Genomic DNA, 21,430 nt, shown 5'->3' with positions numbered 1-21,430 from the left:
CGAGACCCCTGCCAATCAGTCATTTGAAGGGGCCTCTCATGTCACTTGGCCTATTGTCAGCTTAGTCCCATTCAAGTAAAGAGGACTGAGATGCAGTATCAAGCACAGCCGCTATACAATGTTCGGCACTGTGCTTGGTATACTATCAACAGGCTGCAGCACTTGCCTGAGTGCCATGGCCCCCTCAAAAAGCTGATTGGCTGGGTTTGCCGGGAGTCAGACTTCCCCATGGATCTGATAATGAGGACCTATCCAGGGCATAGGTCATCGGTGTTTAGGTTCTGGACGTCCCCTTGAAGCAAAATGACTATGGCTTGTCTCACATGGTTGCAGTGCGCCCATATTTTAGATCTCTGTTATGGCTGCATATACACAGTTCTTCCAGATGTAAATCACTATCGGTTTCTCCATGGATGAGCTGGGTATTGCAGCTGTAGTATGGACTTGCCTAACAGACGTTGCAAAATAAGCAGGGCCGGCGTCAGAACCCGGCAAACCCGGGCAAGTGCCGGGGCCCACTGTAAGTTAGGGGGCCCACTCGTCTCCACGGCGGCCCCTTTAAAATGTTTGCCAGAAATATTTGCGCAGCGCAGCGCCTGCTCGCCGTCCGAGCCATAATTATTCATGTTGCGCAGCGCAGCGCCCGCCCCCTCTCTCACGTGATCCTCTTCTCTTCTGACTCCGAGTCCAGGCACCGCACGCCGCACAGATCAACGAATCCAGCGATGATCCTCATTTGAGTCTGACTCACTGTAAGCCCGCCCCCAGCCAGCAGCAGGCCTGATAGCCGAGCCCAGAGGAAACCTGGCGCCCAGCCCAGAGGAAACCTGGAGGAGCTGAATGCTGCTGCTGGACTCGTTTTAAATTTAGAATTAAGGTGAACTAGTAACAGTCACATACCAAGACCAGTTCATGAATTTTTGCCAATAAACTGTATAATTGATTTCATGTGTTCTGGTATTTTCTTATAGGAGTTTATATTGTGTTTTAGGCCGAATGCACACGTCCGCGTTCCACGGCTGTGAGCGGTCCGTGGTATCCCGGCCTGGCATCCTGCTGAGAGCAGGAGCGCACGGCGTCATTGGTTTCTGCTATGACGCCGTGCGCTTCATGCCGCCGCTGCACTACAGTAATACACTCGTATGATCTATACGAGTGTATTACTGTAGTGCAGCGGCGGCATGAAGCGCACGGCGTCATAGCAGAAACCAATGACGCCGTGCGCTCCTGCTCTCAGCAGGATGCCAGGCCGGGATACCACGGACCGCTCACAGCCGTGGAACGCGGACGTGTGCATTCGACCTAAAACACAATATAAACTCCTATAAGAAAATACCAGAACACATGAAATCAATTATACAGTTTATTGGCAAAACTTCATAAGAGGAAATTTTCCTCTTATGAATTTTTGACAATAAAGTGTATTATTGATTATCATTTTCTTATAGGAGTTTGTTTTAAGCCTCATTCACACGGCCGTTGTGTGCCCATGGCTGTATTGCGGCCCGCATACGGCAGGTCCGCAACGCAATACACGGGCACCGGCCCATGTGCACTCCGCATCACAGATGCGGACCCATTCACTTGAATGGGTCCGCAATCACAGAGATGCAGAACGAACGCATGGATTGGAACCCCATGGAAGCACTATGGAGTGCTTCCGTGGTATTTCTGGCCATGCCTCCGCACCCCAATAAAATAGAACTTATTCAATTTTTTTGCGGGGGGCGGACGGTTAACGGACCCATTCAAGTTGAATGGGTCCGGATTCGTCCCGGCCACTGCATGGACGTTGCCCGTGCATTGGGGACCGCAACGGATGCACAACGGCCGTGTGCATGAGGCCTAAGGGCTCTTTCATACGAGCGGATGCCGTGCGGGTAATCCGCTGCGTGAAAGAGTGCCAAGCCCCGTCCAGGACAGCAGAGACACGGAGCAGTAACATGATTGATAATGCTCTTTGCCTCTCTCTGACATTTTTACTACAAAATGACAGTGAGATACAGTTGTCACTGTGATTTTGTAGTAAAATTATCACAGAGAGGCAAAGAGCATTATCAATCATGTTACTGCTCCGTGTCTCTGCTGTCCTGGACGGGGCTTGGCACTCTTTCACGCAGCGGATTACCCGCACGGCATCCGCTCGTATGAAAGAGCCCTTATGCCCCTTGCAGACTAGCGTTCCTCCCGCAGCAAGTCCACATCGCAGCACCCGGCCCAACCTCCCAGCGCTGCCGGAGGTCACATAGCATTATATTGATTGATCTAACCCTTAAAGTTCTGGAATGTATTGGATAACTGGCATAATGCTGTTAGTGTCATCTAATACATTCCAGGACTATAAGGGTTACATAGCATCATAAATCAATATAATGCTATGTGAATCCCATCAGTGCTGGGAGGTCAGGCCGGGTGCTGCGATGCGGACTCGCTGCGGGAGGAACGCTTGTCTGCAAGGGGCCTTAGCACAGGGGCGCCCACTGAGGCTTTATCGCCCAAGGGCCCACATGAACCTGGAGCCGGCCCTGAAAATAAGGCTATGTTCAGATCTGCAGTCTGTCATAGGAGCAGAGAAACAAAAATGTTGGCAGTGCCAAATCCGGCACATGAAGGGCAGCAATGGAGTCTGACAGGCCCCAATAACTTATATGTAATTAAAAATGTAGTATAACCACTGAGCTATTCGATAAAATGTATCTGTATAGCGCCACCTGCTGTTTGTTCTTTTTCTTTTTTTTCCCCCGTCTCACAGGGCTGGTTGAACATGCTCCGTTTAAAGGATAACTATCATATTTTTATAAAAAAAAAAACAATTTTAGCATATGTTACTGGCGCAGCAACATTATGCATAAAGCAGTCTTTAGATTCTTCACTTACCACAGTTTTCCCTGAGTTTTCCCCTTAGTTACGGCTGTTTTGAATCCTACATTAGGAGTAGTGTTGAGCGAACTTGTGTTTTAAGTTCGCCGTCTAAAGTTCGAGTTCAGGTTATCGAAGTATCCCGTTATGGATTCTAAATTCCGTTATGGTCCATGGTAGCGGAATCCATAACGGGATACTTTGATAACCCGAACCTGAACTTTAGACGCCGAACTTAAAACACAAGTTCGCTCAACACTAATTAGGAGGATCTTCTCAAGATGGCTCCACTGCCAGTTCTCTGAGGCCAAAACTGCATTCCCTCAGGTCATATACAAACTTGCTGTAGCCAGCAGCTACCTGCCAGCCAATCAGATTGGATTACTGAGAGACACGCCTTCTCACTCTGAAGCCCAATGCAGGCATGCAGTGTGAAGGACCGCCCCTCTGTCTTCCTAGCCGGAGACAGATGAGCCATAGCAACGGTCTTTTAAGGGAGCAGCGGAAAGGGTCAGGAGACATTAATGAAAGCTGTTATTATAAGGTAATTACAGATCTTTTGACAATCATTGACAGACTAACTCAGGTATACATGGCTAGCTCTAATAAACTAGCAAAAAAATAAATAAAAAATGACAGTTATCCTTTAAATTTTCATCTGCCACCAGCCATATGTTGTGTTAGAAGCTGTGTTAGTTAATGGGAAAGATCTGCAGCAGAAAGGACACGGCCCCTGAGCTGTCAGATTGATATAAATCTAGCAGAGCAATGAATGGGGAGATCACTGGACCCATGTGAGGTGCAGGGCCGCTTCTAGCTTTGTTAGAAAAGTATTGTCATGCACTAAAGGTCTGATTTTAATTTTTTTTACATCAATGATGGCATAACCCTTTAAGCATTATTATTTAATGCATCCAAACAATTTAAATGCCCCATTGTGTAGATCCTGGACCATTCAAAGGGTGAACCAGTCAAGTGTCCTGGCGCAGCTATCTATTTTTGTTGTATATAGTTGTTTTGCCCTGTGAACGTGTCAACTCACATAATTTGATTCTGACATGCAAGTTCTGATGATCGTATACTACGGATTTGCCATAACAACATGAGGAGCCTTCCTGAGCGTTTTCTACAGATAACGCATCGTTTTACTAGCCACTTGATTGCAGTCCTTAAAGCTTCGAAGCAAGTGGAAGGCCCACTCAGATAAGGCTTAAAGGGACACTGACAGGCCCAAAAAGCATATTTAGATACACTTTATATGACCTGTACTGTCATATATATATATTAGAATCATCTAAGTATCCCCCCTGTCCGCCTCATAAATACAGTAAAAAGAAGTTTTATAACCTGCTTTCATCGTGTTCAATCTGCCCAAGGGGCGGTGTTTCATCTCAACTTGTGCCCAGCCAGCCTCGCCACAACTGCCGTTTGAAGCGCCGCCCAGCTAATCAATATTCACTTCGCTGGGTGGCTACTCTGAAGCGCTGCTGTGCCCGGCGCATGAGCATAAAGCAGAGGCTGCATCGGCCTCTGGGAATCAGACTGTGCGCAGGCGCGATGCGATCCCGGCCAGTGAGGGTGCCGGGCACATGCGCTGAAGATGGCCGGGGGACACTAGTAGCCGCCCAGCGAAGTGAATATTGATTAGCTGGGCGGCGCTTCAAACGGCAGTTGTGGCGAGGCTGGCTGGGCGCAAGTTGAGATGAAACACCGCCCCTTGGGCAGATTGAACACGATGAAAGCAGGTTATAAAACGACATTTTACTGTATTTATAAGGTGGACAGGGGTGATACTTAGATGATTCTAATACACTTTATATGAACTGTACTGTCATATATATATATACCGAAATATGCTTATTGGGCCTGTCAGTGTCCCTTTAAACATGACATGGCAGAACCTAAATGGGATCCTACAGTTTTTACTGGAAGCCAGATTCCTGGATCATATTGGTTTTGACTTGCTAAGTCTATTCATACTGGGCCCGAGAGATGTGACACCAAGCGTTACGCTGCTCACCTGTCTGAACTTCAGCGTGATACGCTGTGTTGATTTATGTTCACGTTTTAAAGGGAATCTGTCACTAGCATTTTTTCAAAAAATTTTTTTTATGAATCCATGTCTAATAAAGTACCTTTTTCCATATGTCTTGTTCTTTTTATTCTGTGTCTTGTCATTTCTTCAAAAAAACGCTTTTTATGATATTCAAATGAAGCTGTAAGGAGCCCAGAGGGGCGTTATTCTTTGCCCACGGTGCCCAGGAACGCCCCTCTGAAGTGCCGTGCCCACCTAAATTTGATAACTAAGAACTCCTCCAAGATCGCCTAAATCGCCTCCCAGAGGCGAGGCTAAGTGCTCTCCCCCCCCCCCCCCAGCGGCAAACACCCCCGATCCTCCTCTCGCCCGCATCCGAAATCCCGCGCAGGAGCAGTGCCGGCGAATGCCTGCTCGATGATAAGACAACTGAGGGCAACAGCGTCACTGGGCTGTTGCCCTCAGTCGTCTTATCGCGCAGGCAATCGCCGGCACTGCGCCTGCGTGGGATTTCGGATGCGGGCGAGAGTAGGATCGAGGGTGTTTGCAGCAGAGCGCGGCGCTGGGGGGGGGGGGGGAAGAGCACTTAGCCTCGCCACTGGGAGGCGATTAAGGTGATCCTGGAGGAGTTCTTGGTTTTCAAATTTAGGCGGGCACGGCACTTCAGAGGGGCGTTCCTGGGCACCGTGGACAAAGAATAACGCCCCTCTGGGCTCCTTACAGCTTCATTTGAATATCATAAAAAGCGTTTTTTTTTTGAAGAAATGACAAGACAGAATAAAAAGAACAAGACACATGGAAATAAGGTACTTTATTACGCATAGATTCATAAAAAATATTTTTTTTGCTAATATGCTAGTGACAAATTCCCTTTAAGTAAAATTGTGAGACCACCTAATGCCAGCCAAGAAAAAGACATTGCCATCTAACCTTGTGTATATTCTGTTCTCCATGCAACATGAAGCCCACCATTACGTGTTTTGTCATTGTCCAATACTGCAAGGTCCATTAAAGCGCGCTCCCGTCAGTGCAAAAGCTTTCAATTAGCACAAACCGGAACAAGACGTTTCCTGAGCCGCACAACAGAGTTTTAATTATCCTGGCTTCAAGTTTTTTTCCAATTAACTGTCAATATGTGACAGTGTCCCGAGATACCCGTGGTCGTTTCTACATGAAATGACATACAGAAAATGAATGGCGATCACGTTCTCTGGGTGAATTTCATGGGTCCTCTACAAACGGATTAATTTCCAGCCGCAATGTAGGGTTTTAACATATGGAGGCTACCATCCTCATAGAGTGATAGAAGCCTGAGAACTGTAATAATTGCTTCTACTCATATCAAAAACCTTCACAATATTATTAAATGCGTATAATTTAATCCCATGCTTGTATCTCTACTCAGCAGGAGGCCGGCAGGGACGTATGATGCCTCTCATCCCTTCCGCCGGACCCCTGTGGAGAGGCTCCAACAACAAAGGATTATACAATCATTTTCCGTTTACCACTTTCAAATCTGAATTTCTCACTCCAGACAGTAATTTAGTGCTGCAATTTGCAGAACTGGATTTAGAAAGGTTTAATACACATTTCGGATATATTTAAGTGTCAAACATTTTGTCAAATAGCTGGATAGGAGAGGTAGGAGTCAAATTCAAAGTCAAAAACTTGTAAAGGACACTAAACACAGAAGATGCACAGAAAATAAAAAAATATCCCAACAATTCCTCTCTCTATCTCCTACTTTCCAAATGGATGTCTCTTTGGCTACGTTCACATTACCATTGTTAATCCAGTAGCCTGATCCTACTGTTCTGGCATAGCTGTCACCCAGACAGAAACTGAAGCATGCAGCTATTTGTCCGGCCGAAACCCGGCATTTATGTCGGAAAAGCGACCGGATCACCAACAAATCCCATTATAGTCAGTGTGGGTCCGGCAGTACACGGTCATATCATCAGGCTACTGGAATTCAAGTGCAATTGTGAATGGGCCTTAGAACAATTAAAATAGAAAAATAATGTCCCTCCTTCTTACGGTCTATGAGACAACTGGCTGGAGCAGTAGTCCCCCGTACCCCCCCCCGCCCTTCCTGCCTTTGCCCTTCCTGCCTTTGCCCTTCCTGCCTTTGCCCTTCCTGCCTCTGCCCTTCCTGCAGTCGGAAATTAAGATTGTTACACCCCTTGCTAAGCTCCGCCCCCTCCGCGGCCAACTGAAGATGAAAAAGATCTGCAGGAGATTAGCCCCTGTGTTTTCTTTAGCATTTCTACTAGACAGTTTGTGTAGACAGTGATCTAGACTGACAGACTGTGAGGACAACTGTTTCTTTGATTTACACTAGTTTTCTAGGGGTCTTAAAGGGGATGTCCAACTTAGCCGTCTCCATTCACTTTAATGGGACAGCTCCTTCCTATTCAGGTGAATAGGAAGGAGCTGTCCCATAGATGTAAATGGGGATGGAGTAGTTGTAATTACACCTGCTCAACGCTGCAGGTAAAATGGCGAGCTGGTAAACGGTGAAGAGAAGGCAGCACTCGTATGAGCGCTGTAGTCTTTTCAAACAGCTGATCGGCGGGGGTGCCCACGCCGATCTGATATTGATGACCTATCCTAAGGATAGATATCAGTATAAAAAAAGCAATGCCGTTCGTTGAACACCTATACAACATGTCTTCACTTGCTCTAAGTTGAAAGACCCAAGCAGCAGCATCTTCATTGATGATCACCATTTTTCTGAGGGTCCTCCAGTATGTAAAAAAGTTCTTGTTTGACAACTTTAAGGCTACTTTCACATGGTGGATTTTTGCCACAAATTTGAGTGCGGATTCAGTTTCTTTTTAGGAGTCCATGCCACCCTTCACCTGGCCACTGATTGTGGTAATTACATATGGGTTTCCAGACCGAGCTAAGAATGGGTGTGCCCACTCCTGGCGCAGATATTACGGGAGTTCAGTTCAGTGGGGCTACACTGAAACCATTGTAGTTTCTGCTGTGGAATATACAGCAGATGTTGACAGCATACCCTAATTGGCCGTATGTCCACATGTTTTATGCATTAGAAAAATAAGGGTTCTTCTTATCTATTGCAGGGGCTGAAGGCTTGGGGTTCAGCATTACATCAAGAGATGTTCCTCTTGGGGGTTCAGCTCCAATCTATGTCAAGAACATCCTGCCGAGAGGAGCAGCAATCCAAGATGGCAGATTGAAAGCTGCAGATAGACTGTTAGAGGTAACGTTATTACTTAATTTTTAATCATAATTTGTTTTATAGGTTTCCAGGTGAGCGGGGAAAAAAACATATTTCCTAACTTGTCAGGTTTATTTTTATTTTGTTTATTTTTATATTTTGAAACCTGTTTTTATTCTGACCTTGTTGGCTTAGTGCTTGTTGGATTTAGCCTCTACCAGTGATGATAAAGATAATGGCTTTCTTCTTCTCTTTAAAGAAAATTGTCCACATTTCTCCTCAGTAGAAACATATGTACACTGTTAAGGCAAAGTGGTTCCTCACATGATGTTTTTTCTGACCTCTAAATTTACCTTTCCAAATGATTTGACCTGTGACTGGAACTATTATTAGGTTGTGTTGTGGTCCACATTTCCTGTAATTTTTGGAAGAACTAGACCTTTCATCTGATCCACAGCCAATTTACCATATCGGCACTGGTCCTTAATCACTAGATGGATTGTTGGGGCAGATTATTTCATGTAAATATATAGCAGAGCTGAGCTTGTAATTTGAAGTGGTCTTCTAAGGCTGTATTCACATCATGTTAAGAGCCTGTGTTTGGCATACTATGGGAACAGCTTCTTAGAGCTCCATTTACCTGATGGAGGCCAAGTATGTCACTGTTACCTATGTCGAGCTGATATGGAGCTGTATACTTTTTTTTTTTCTTCTTCTTCCTCCTATGGTTTATACGGTCAAAAAAACTAAATAAACTGTATATTATTTTTTGTATAACTTAACTGGAGCCTGTTGGCAACCTACTCTGCTACCAACATAGACAGCTGTTGCAAAACTACAACTCCCAGCATGCCCAGACAGTCTAAAGCTATTAGCCTACAGCAGGGCATGGTGGGAGTTGTAGTTTTACAACAGCTGAAGAGCCGCAGGTTGAGCATCCCTTTGTCCAACTTCAGATCATTATGTAGATACTCACCCCACCCATTGGGACCTGTCATGGGAAGCATACCTACCTGCTCGACGACACTTGGTTCCAGCTCCATGCATCTACCCCTGTCTTGACTGCACTTTGGTCCACTTGGGGAACACATTGCTGGTGCAGCCGGTCATTGATCCTCCATCTGTGCCGGAAGTGTACATATGGGAACTGAAGCGTAGTGAAGACAGCAGTATGGTACCAGACCTGAGCATCGGGGAGCAGGTAAGTATGGTTCATTTGATAAGTCTCACTGGTTGAGGGATATTTAAATAACGAGTTGAAGCTGGACAACCCCTTTAAGAAGATTATGTCACCTGTTTTTGCTTATTAAACTAATTATAGCGTCAGAAAGTGCCAGCAGAGACATTTAAATAATTGCATTTTTTTATGAGTATCTTGCTTCAATCTTAAGTTGTTTGGCACACAAAGGGCTGGCTCTTTCCCCTTGATGTTCTCCATGGAGGCCCTCCTATCCCTTGGTAATTGCCAGGGCCATGCTTCTGAGAACTGCTTTCGCCAGGCCCGCTAATCTTGTGTGTGCGCCGTGCAGCAGAATTTCAGTGCATGCACAGCACACTTCTGTCCAGGACGGGAACGCATGCCTTAGATTATAGGGCCAGGCAAGAGCAGATCCCTTGCCCTGTCAGTCACTAAGGGATAGGAGGGCTATAATGAGCAGAGGAAAGGAAAAGTGGTGCAGTGAGGGAAAGTGCTCTCTGTGCTCTGAATAACCTTATGAATATGTGTTCAAACAACTTTTTCTGCTAATTGAAGCGACCGTGTACCATAAGAAAGGTAACGGATTTAAAAGTCTCTTCTAAAACTACCTGGCACTAATAAGCAAAGCAAGGTGACAGACGTAATGTGAACAGAGCCCTAGTGACAGCATACTACAGGGATGGCCAACCTGCGGCTCTCCAGCTGTTGTAAAACTACAACTCCCACCATGCCCTGCTGTAGGCTGATAGCTATAGGCAGTCCGGACATGCTGGGAGTTGTAGTTTTGCAACAGCGGGAAAGCCGCAGGCTGAGCATCCCTGGCATACTATATCACCATGCTGAGTGGAGTCATCACCTCTTCTCTTAGCTATTTCTGGTTTTTCATAGTCACTTAAGCAGCTCGGTATTATATAAACCCAGAGACTACCTGGCCTGACCTCACACTGCGGTCCTCCTCAGAACACAGCTGTGAAATGTAATTAGGACTGCGATTCATGGTGGCCTGCGGGATTTCAGGAATATCTGGGAGAATCAGTCAAGGAATTTATTAAATGCCACATTTTAAAAGGAAATTCTATGGGTCTAGCAATCCTTCAAATTATTATTATTTTCTATTAAAAATATATGTATGCATATATAGGTATTGTGTTTTATATGTTTTAATATAGCACTAATATTGTATAATCTATAGATATATAAATATATTCATTTTTATTCTAATATATGTTTTTAAGATAGCATATTGTATAATCTCTCTCTCTCCCCCTCTTATTTATATATAAATATGTGTATATATATATATATAAATATGTATATATATAATTATGTTTTTAATATATTAATATATTAAATTTAATATATTATATGTATGCATAAATACCATATTTTTCACCCTAGAAGACGCACCGGCCCTCTAGGTTGTAGAGAAGGACAATAGGAAAAAAATATTTTTCATCAGACCCCCAATGTTAATAAGACCCTCAATCAAACCTCAGATCAAACCCCCATACCTCAGATCAGCCCCCAGCCTCATGTATGCTGCCCCCAGCTTCATTTATGCAGCCTGCAGCCCTCAGCCGAGGACCAGGAAGCTGTGAACACAGAGACTTCACCGCTTCCTGGTCCTCCGGTACTAACGAGCGCTCATTAGTATTCGCCCCATAAGATGCAGGGGGATTTTACCCCCAGTTTGATGGGGGGAGGGGAGTGCGTCTTATGGGGCGAAAAATACAGTGTGTATTTTGTTTTATATATTTTAATATAGCACATTGTATAATCTACAAATGTTTTTAATTCAATTTTGTATGTTTTTACCATAGTGCATTGCCTATTTATAAAATTAGGGTTTTGTTGTAATATTTTGCTACTTGGAGCAGGGTTATCTATAAGTCATGGGGCCCCCACCTCTTAGTGCATATGTATAATATCACAATATATCAGGAAATCCACATTATAACAAAAAGCTGTCATATTGTTATTCCCCACAAAAAAGTTCAAGGTTCTTGCACCTGATAGGGCCCCCTCAACCTCTGGGTCCCATAGCAAGTCCTCTGGCTTATAGGTACATGCTTGGGAGATTTGGTCTCTTCAGGACTCAGGAGATTATAAGTGATTATTGAGAGTCTTGCTGACTTTGCTTCTAATTGTCTTAAAGGTGAATGGTGTAGACTTGACCGGAAAGACCCAAGAAGAAGTTGTATCATTACTGAGGAGCACGAAAATGGGAGGCTGTGTGAATCTCCTAGTCCTCCGACAAGATGAAAGTTTCCAACCACGTGAGCTGGTATGAATATAATTCACCACATTATTTAATCTGTCTGAGGGACATTTTCTCTGTTGTCCATAACATCCAATGAGGTTCTCTGATTTTATTTTTCAATGAATTGTCATATTGACGAAAAGTCGTTTTTTCTTTCTTTTTTTTTTCCAAAGACGTTGTATCATCTCAAACATTAATGTCATATCACCAGTGTCCGACAGCTGCGGGTCCCACTTCTAGGACCCACTCCTACCTCCAGATCCAGCCCCCAAAATTAAGGAGAGCACACTGCTGTGGGTGTTGTGAAAATAGCTGGCTTAACCAATTCCAGCAGTCCCATAGAAATAAATGGAGAAATGGCTGTGCATGCACAGTGCTCTCCATTCAGTTTTGTGGAACTGGCGGGCCGCGTTCTGGAGATATGAGCAGGTTCCAGAGGTGGGACCCACACCTCATCTGACATTGGTTTCATGTTCTAGTGATACAGCCACCAATGTCTGAGAATGGGTATAACCCTTTAACGTAGAAAGACATATATGTTTGTAATTTGCATGCAGAGGAAGTATAGAGCAGGCTCACAAATTGAGCTTACTCCATACTCAGTGAGTGCTGGCTGCGTAATATAGCTGATACCTGTCCGTAGTAACCAGCTATCTCCGAATCCCAGTCATTTAACCCCTGAAATGCTGCAGTCAGTATTGACTGGGATATCTGACTAGTTAGGGGGTGCCCTCTTTCTTTCAACTGGATGCCCTACGGACATATCTAGGGCTTTTAATCAGTTGCTATGGCAGTCTGGGGCCTTGTTGAAGCTTCCAGGCCTGCCGTAGCAAACTCCATGTTAAAGAGGTATTTCCATCTCAGACAATTGGGGCATATCACTAGGATGCACCTCTGGGACCCGCACCTATCTCGTAAACGCAGCCGATAACCGAAGCTAGTGGCCACCACCAAGCGTTCCTGTTGGCCCACCAAATATAGACAATCAGCGTGCTCGGCTATTCTCGGAATCCCCATAGAAATGAATGAGAGGGTACCGCGCTTGCGTGGCCACTGCTTCCATTTACTTCTCTCTGGGGCCGATGGAAATTGCCCAGCCAGCACTCTATGGTGCACCCACCTTCATTTTGCCGGCTTCATTATGCACCTATTAAACAATGGATGCATATCCTAGCGATATGACCTCATTTTCTGAGATGGAAAAACCCCTTTAAGCCCTGCTTGTGGGACAAACAGTTCTTTTTTGGCTTCTGTCAGACTAGTGTACTTCGGTATGACTTTTTTCTGTAGGAAGGAGCACAGTGGCATGCGTCGGAGGTATACATATGGAAACTCTCAGATATAAACCTCCGACGGCTGCAAAAAGAAAGCAGCGTGAAAGCTTCCTAAAGACATTTTTATCAGCACCTGCGTAATGCTTTGTAATGTTCCATTGTTAGATTTCCCATTTTCCTTGTAATAATGCGAGGAGTATGGAGGCGACTGACCTTTGATAGTCTCATTAAAGCTGATTTCCAACAGCTTTCTGCTTTGCCTTCGCAGTGTTGGAAGTCTCCGTCTGCACCGCTCTTCCTCAGTATGACTTGTGTTGACCGAAGATTGGGAGAACTGCTGCTTGTATTGTGTGTGGAGCAGATGAACTTCTCATTCACAGTACAGCTGGAGTTTTGAATATCATTTATCCATGCACAAGCTGTGACAACTGTATTTGAGCTGTTGTCAGCGACAACCAGTCACATGGCCGCGCTGTCGTTATTCTCTACGCTAGCATGATGTTCATGCCATGCCCAGATGGTGCAGCTATTCTAGATTTATTAATTTTTTAGGGATAAATGACTAATTATCCTTGCTAAATATTCAGAGGCCTTCAATTATGTGCATTTGATTAATTTCAGCTTTTGCCTTTACTAAGGAGTTAATCAGGAATTTATTGTGTGCGGTAATGTTTTCACTTACCGAGCGACTGCTGAGAAATGGGGTTCATTCTGTAATATCCTGCATGGTCCATTTGGGCCTCAGAGCTTAATTTGTACCCCATTACCTAATTAAGCTTGATATGAATAGGGGAAAATGTAACAAATCTGTAAACTTTAATATAGATACATAAATGGACTATGCAATATTTCTGAAATGGTTTTCAAATATTGTACCATAATTATTACATTTAACTTTTTTTTGTTTTGTTTTGTTTTTTTGTTAAGACTCCTGAATCAAATCCTGTCCCGACGAATACAAGAGAACCGGTAAGACAATAACTTTAGTAGATACATTTGACAGTAAAATAGTAATATTAAAGTGTCACTAAGCTTTCACCAAATGTTTGATATGTCTTGGGCTACTTTCACACTCGCGTTTGGTGCGGGTCCGTCATGGATCTGCACAGACGTATCCGTTCAGATAATACAACCGTTCAGAACGGACCCATTTGTATTATCTTTAATGTAGCCAAGACGGATCCGTTCAGATAATACAACAGTCTGCATCCGTTCAGAATGGGCTCATTTGTATTATATTTAACATAGCCAAGACGGATCCATCTTGAACACCATTGAAAGTCAATAGAGGACGGATCAGTTTTCAATTGTGCCAGATTGTTTCAAAGAAAACTGATCCGTCCCCATTGATTTACATTGTGTGCCAGGACGGATCCGTTTGTCTGTTTGGTCAGACGGACACCAAAACGCTGCAGGCAGCCTCCAAAGCGGAATGGAGACTGAACGGAGGCAAACTGATGCATTCTGAGCGGATCCTTTTCCATTCAGAATGCATTAGGGCAAAACTGATCAGTTTTGGACCGCTGTCGAGAGCCCTGAGATCTCACAAACAGAAACCAAAACGCCAGTGTGAAAGTAGCCTTAGTCAGCATCCAGACCCCCCGACTGGTCGATTAAACGAGGAGGGTAGAGCGTTCACATAGCTCACTCGATCTCCTCACTGCAGGAAACAGAATATAAGTTTTCTCTGGAGTCTGTCTCGCTTCCGTCGCCTGCAGAGAGGAGGGAGAACGCGCTATACTACCACTTCCCTTTCCTTGTTCTGGGGATCAGTGGCAGTTTCCGCACTCGGACCCCCTCAGTAAAAACCTTTTAAATATAGCTACGACGTATCGAAAGTTTTGTGAAAGCTCATTGACCCTTTAAGTAGACAAATGATTTTCACAATGTTAGGACCAATGGTGAGCTGTTTAAACTTTACTCAGATTAATTTTAGTCTTTGCAAAAGAGCGGGGATTTGGACAAACCCGTTTCTACAGTGCAAGCGCACTCTGTGGAGGAGATTTATCAAAATTGGTGTAAAGGAGAAGTGGATTAGTTGCCCATAGCAACCAGTCAGATTCCGCTTTTCATTTTCCAAAGGAGCTCTGAAAAATGCTTTGGGCAACTAATAAATTTTTTCTTTATGCCAGTTTTGATCATTTCATGCTCCAATGCATGGCATTTTTAGGAGATCCGGTGACGTACCAGGCTCTCCATGGGGACTGCTAGGCGGAAGCTTCCATCTAGAAGTGATCCCCGCGATGTTGCCGGCACCTGTAAAATGGCTAGGAAAATGCTAAAGCCCGCCAATCATAGCCTGTGGCGTCACTGGGAGCACTGCTGGGTGAAAGCCTCCGCCGAGCCGTGTGCCATTGTAAACAAGAAATCGCCCTTGCCCTGAGCGATACCGCCTGCTCTGATGCTCATATCAGGGGGCCGAACGGGTGAAGATTGAGGTATGTCCGGGTTCAGCTCTGAACCCAGACAACCCCTTTAAGTGTCTAAAGAATACTTTATCTCCTTCAATTATCAAATCACCAATAAGAATTGAGAGTTAACAATTTAGTATTTTTGGCCAAAGAATTGTGTAAAAGTTTTTCCAAAAGATGGCTGTTATCTCATTTACATGGGCCAAATATCACGTATGGTTATAGTTTACATTGGACCAGAGTCTGTCCTAACATGTAAACTGTCTGTGGTTCAGGTTTTCATGTTTCTAGGCTGATTGGAATTTGTCAGACCATCTGTTGTTCATTCCCGATTCACATCATTTACCTTATAGCAATCACAATATAAAAATTATTTCTGGAAATCAAGAGTATGGAGCTCCATAGTAAAGGCCCATGCACATGAGCCAAGGATCGGGGCAGGTAACGGAAAAACGCGTTCTAGGCAGTTTTACACAACTCGATGTGGCAGACGATTGTCAGGAGGGAAACGTTCCGCCCTGGCAATCGCCTGCTCGCTAGCGGAGGAGACCTCTGCTATTACATGCAGTGATCTCCTCCACAGTATGGGGAGAGGCGATCCCTATGCCATCGCTTGTCCCCATGCTGTATAGTGGTTTGTGGGCGGCAGATCGTTATTAGACACCACGATCTGCCGCCTGCAAATAATTATCAGGCACATTTATTAAGACTGACGTTTGATCTTAATAAATCACTGGTGGTGGATCAGCCAAAGTTATGAAGAGGCGCTGGCCTCTCTATACTTTCGGTGCATCCAGTGCTACTTCTAAATGTAAGACAGATTCCCCTTTCCCGCCCACTAATTTAGACCTGGAACAGCGGGGAGAAGTCGTAAAATAATAATTTGTTAGTATTGTCCTGTGTAAACGGGCATGTGCTGCTAGCAAACAATGAATCTGTATGAGGGAGGAATGATCGTAAGGACCCAATGGTTCATTCCTGTTAAGGCCTCATGCACACGACCGTTCCATTTTTTGCGGTCCGCAAACCACGGATCCGCAAAAAACAGAAGCCGCCCGTGTTCCTTCCGCAATTTGCGGAACAGAACGGGTGGCCCATTGTAGAAATGCCTATTCTTGTCCGCAAAACGTACAGAACGGAGCAACGGATGTGGACAGCACACGGAGTGCTGTCCGCATCTTTTGCGGCCCCATTGAAGTGAATGGGTCCGCATCCGAGCCGCAAAAACTGCGGCTCGGATGCGGACCAAAACAACGGTCGTGTGCATGAGGCCTAACTGTCTCACCCTAAGCAAAAAGGGCTGTTAGACCTCATGCAAATGGCAAAGTGCTTTTCAAGGTCTGTAGAGCTTCACATGGATTCACCTATGGCAGGGATGACCAACCTGTGGCTCTCCAGCTGTTTTAAAACTGCAACTCCCACCATGCCATGCTGTAGGCTGAAAGCTGTAGGCAGTGCGGGCATGCTGGTAGTTGTAGTTTTGCAACAGCTGGAGAGCCTCAGGTTGGCCATCCCTGACCTATGGTTTCATATGGTGCCATATTATGAGGTCATTCTTCTTTTAGAACAAAGCTCCACGGAGAAAGCCTCCATAATATGGCATCTGGTAGAGCAGTGATGCTATTCATATGAAATCAGTAGAGAAATTGTATGCGACATCGGAGGTATATAGGGGTACAGCAGAGCCCCATAGAAGTTTTTGTGTGCCCTGACATGGCTCCATGTGACCTGGAAGTTGTACGATTCTTCAGTACGTCCAGTAAAATCTGTCTGTAGGCTTTCCTGTAGTCCAGGTCTCTGGCTGCCATTATATACCTGATGCTGTCCGTCGTAGACAATTTCTGTTCTCTAAAAACAGATAACTTTCCTGAAAGCAGAGATTTTTGGTTTGTCCTGGGAATTCCGGGCTCTCGCCCCTGAAGATGTTTTCTCTGTAAGTTAAGACTTCCTCACCCATCACACATGGTAACTCACCAGGGATGAAAGGATGGGAAAGACAAAGTTTGTAAAAGACATTTGAGATCGGTTGCTTTACGGGTAAATGGTAATTTCATTTATTTTCAATTTCCAAAGTCAATAAAATAATATATCACTGGTAACCGTATCTCCACATCTCTTAAGGGGAAATGCCTTCTTGGGGGGAATGAAAACTGATTTGAAATGAACAATTGTCTGTCTGCAGAACGTCCCTGAAGCTGCAGGAGCCTCGGCTTGTGCCATTTTAATTAGCTAATACTGTCTTATGAAAATACCGCGCTCACGCTTGATGTTGCATCCACTTTCTGGCTATTGTTTGAGCCTGTACAGGATGTTGATTCTGTTCCGTCCCCGCAGCGGGCCAGAGGAGCGAGATCGTGACCGTACGTGGGATACATTATTAAAGCAGACACCTAGTGACTTATCCGAAGACAGCCAAATAATAAGACATATGGAAGTGGTTATTTAATTCCCTTTTCGCATTGCTTTGATATTCCTAAAGGATGAAAATCACATGCTATAAACTTTATTTCTTTGAAAATACCCATCAGGTTCATCTTTTTTTTTTTTTTTTAAGTGCACATTGAAATTGAACTCAGACTTATCTTTGAAGTGTCGGGCTAAGCTTGTAAGTCTTTATGGCAGAAGTTTACCATTGAAGAGTTTTTTCCGTATGCAAGTAGTTCAGTGCAGTCTGAATTGCTTCTATGTATGAAATCTAGCTCTTTGTTTTGGACTGAATTTCCTTAGTCTAGTGATGTACCTGAGGCTTGGGGTTCCAGCATCTCATATCTCAGACACGTCAGTGTTTTCTGGCAAATTAGTAGGTTGTCTTATGCTGGGGTAGAGACCCACAGAACAGCAGTGGCCGGCACTGAGACAACCCATGTGTGGTATAGAAAACATTCTAATGTATAGCATAGCTTCAGTAATTTAAAGGCCATCCGTCAGCAGATTTGTCCCTATGACACTGGCTGACCTGTTACATGGGCACTTGGCAGCTGAAGGCATCTGTGTTGGTCCCATGTTCATATGTGCCCACATTGCTGAGAAAAAATATGTTTTACTATATGCAAATGAGCCTATTTGAGCAACAGGGGCGTTGTCATTACACTGTTGCAAAGAGAGCAAATCCTCTAGGTGTAACAGCAATGCCCCCATTGCTCCTACTGGCTCATTTGCATATAGTAAATCTTTAAAACCTTTTTCTCAGCAATGCGGGCACATATGAACATGGGACCAACACAGATGCCTTCAGCTGCCAAGTGCACATGTAACAGGTCAGCCAGTGTCATAGGCTGCAACAGATGCCCTTTAAAGTTTTTTCATATCTTTGGTCATCTGGTGGTTGTTAGGTCATCCTCAACTTAAGGAGTTTCCTGGGAGTTTTAACTGATGGCTTATCCTACTGGTGCCCATATACATTGTAAAAATCATATCACTATCCAGTGTGTATGGGCATATGCCAACTCTATGCTGGCAGATGATGTCGGGGATAGAAGCATGTTGAAGTTTAGTGCCCGATCCTTTTGGTCTCAAGGCAGGTGACTCACCACCAGAAGTGTCTTGCAGCGACTTACCTCTGCTCACTGAGGACACATGTAAGCTTGGCCGGGCTGAGCGTGCCTGTGTGTGGGAGAACCAGGAAGAATAGCTGTGGGCTGAACGAGCGTTTGGTGGACAGATAATGAAGGTGTTATGGGAACCTTTAGTAATGTTCACCAATGTATTAGTGACTGAAGTCAGAACCCCCATGATCATCAGAATGAAGGGTCAGGCCTAACAATGTGGCTGTTCCTAGTACTGCATCTCAGCTGCTGTACCATACAGAGCTCCAAACACACTTGGATCAATAAAGATTTGTGATTGGCATCCAAAGGAACGATAGCCCATCAGTTGAACTTCCCATGAAAGCGAGAACTAACATACGTCGTGCAAAGGTGTAAGTGTGTACAGGTAACTCCCTCTCTAGGAGGAGCAATTGTCTTCAAAATGACTCTCAAGCAAAGACACATTTTCTGTTAAAGTAGGAGGCAAATTAAACTTTAGAAATGGTCTTGAAAATACAATTATGTTTGGCAAGTGATATTTCACAGCTGCGGCCAAATAGCATAAAACAATCCCCGCCAGATGTGGTGTAATAGCTTAGATAATGGGAATAATGAACTTCAGTGTATACGTGCAAATAGGGTTCAATAAGCGCTAGCTGGCATGTGGAGGGATTTAAAATATTTCCTCTATAATGTGTCTGCAATAATCAGAATTTAGTGCGTCCTACCAGTCTTCCGGAAGTCAGAGGACTGACACATTGCATTTTTTTCTCTTAATGACAGTTTAATTGACTTTCCTTTTTTTGTTTTGAAATGTATGTAAAGAATCATCAGCATTTCTAGACATTGGCCAAATTACAGTTTTTTTTTTTTTACATTTTTTTATGGTAAGACCTCGGACACATAACTGTATCATAGCTCCATCTAACCTCTGAGGCGTACATAGTCGTAGTAGGGCACCCACACGGCTCTGTGGAGCCGTACTTACTTTATTTCTCCAACTTCATACACAGGAAAACAATATTATTTTTTTGTTAAATCCTGGTAGAAAATTATTGATGACATGCTACATTGCATTACTTCTTAGGGTAGATAACCCCTAACACAGCATCATGTAGAGCATCTCAAATGGATTTCTAAATAGCTGCGCACGCTTACTCAGCTATATTCGTTAGTCCCATACTAGTGAATTGAGAGAACCATGTGCGACCTACTCTCTCTTCATGGCACTAAGAGATGTGGGTCTGTTCTCGAAATTAGAGTGGATACCAAAGGTCCTATGGATCTGCAAAAAATGTCCAGATGGGAATTCCCCTTTAAGACAACACATGGCGTGCATACATGTGTATAATACGTAACTGCAGTGACTGTATGCATCTGTGCAGCCCCGCCATGTGCATGGTGCCTTACATATACACAAAGTTCCTCCTCATCAGTGGTGCATTTTATGACATTTAAGCCAAGTTCAAAAAGTACACTTATGGCATGGTTGTATCGCTGAGCTGGACTGTGGCGGGCCTTGTATCACACTGCTGAGCTGGACTGTGGCGGGCCTTGTATCACACTGCTGAGCTAGACTGTGGCGGGCCTTGTATCACACCTGCTGAGCTGGACTGTGGCGGGCCTTGTATCACACTGCTGAGCTGGACTGTGGCGGGCCTTGTATCACACTGCTGAGCTGGACTGTGGCGGGCCTTGTATCACACTGCTGACTGGACTGTGGCGGGCCTTGTATCACACTGCAGAGCTGGACTGTGGCGGGCTTGTATCACACTGCTGAGCTGGACTGTGGCGGGCCTTGTATCACACTGCTGAGCTGGACTGTGGCGGGCCTTGTATCACACTGCTGAGCTGGACTGTGGCGGGCCTTGTATCACACTGCTGAGCTGGACTGTGGCGGGCCTTGTATCACACTGCCTTGTATCACACTGCTGAGCTGGACTGTGGCGGTGTGATACAAGGCCCGCCACAGTCCAGCTCAGCAGTGTGATGCAAGGCCCGCCACAGTCCAGCTCAGCAGTGTGATGCAAGGCCCGCCACAGTCCAGCTCAGCAGTGTGATGCAAGGCCCGCCACAGTCCAGCTCAGCAGTGTGATGCAAGGACCGCCACAGTCCAGCTCAGCAGTGTGATGCAAGGCCCGCCACAGTCCAGCCTGCTGAGCTGGACTGTGGCGGGCCTTGACTCTTAGTACTGTATCTACAGTATGTTCTCAAGCTACGTTCACACCTGGACTGGTTTCCTTTTCCATGATAGGAGCAGAAAAACAGTAATGGCGATACCGGATCTTTTATATGACTGACACCAATGGTGCCTGACAGACCCCATTGACTATAATGGTATACATTGGTTTTCCGTTATGGTGTCCGCCTTTCTGGGGAACAAAATTTTGTCTATTTTGTATAATTTTGAAGGAATCAATGAAAGAGGTCCCTAACAGAGCCTCCGACACAGGACAACGTGTAAAGTATAAAACATACTTCTTATATGTAGATTAGATCTTGGTTGTAAAAATAAAAATAAAAAAAAACTTTTTATGCTTTTAATTTGACAATATTGGAGTATAGACGCTAGTTTTATATTTTATTGTAGTTGCCAATCAATCATTTCCCCCCCACATTTGCATATAAATGCATGAGCGTATAGAATGTAACCCGCTGCACTGTCACCTTCATATTAAG

General features: G+C 44.7%; 1 protein-coding gene across 1 annotated transcript in view; it reads left to right on the top strand.

Annotated features, from left to right (window-relative positions):
* The window catches only part of PARD3 (par-3 family cell polarity regulator), a 699,053-nt gene that overhangs the window by 287,589 nt on the left and 390,034 nt on the right, over positions 1 to 21,430 (top strand). Inside the window, 3 exon segments of the mRNA XM_044295563.1 lie at positions 7,984 to 8,123; positions 11,435 to 11,563; positions 13,741 to 13,782. Of these exon segments, the coding sequence (XP_044151498.1) occupies positions 7,984 to 8,123; positions 11,435 to 11,563; positions 13,741 to 13,782 (311 nt within the window).

The sequence above is a fragment of the Bufo gargarizans genome, chromosome 5, assembly GCF_014858855.1.
Source record: "Bufo gargarizans isolate SCDJY-AF-19 chromosome 5, ASM1485885v1, whole genome shotgun sequence".
Taxonomy (NCBI): Eukaryota; Metazoa; Chordata; class Amphibia; order Anura; family Bufonidae; genus Bufo; species Bufo gargarizans.
Note: the sequence above shows the minus strand (reverse complement) of the source record. Positions and strands in the feature narration are given on the sequence as shown.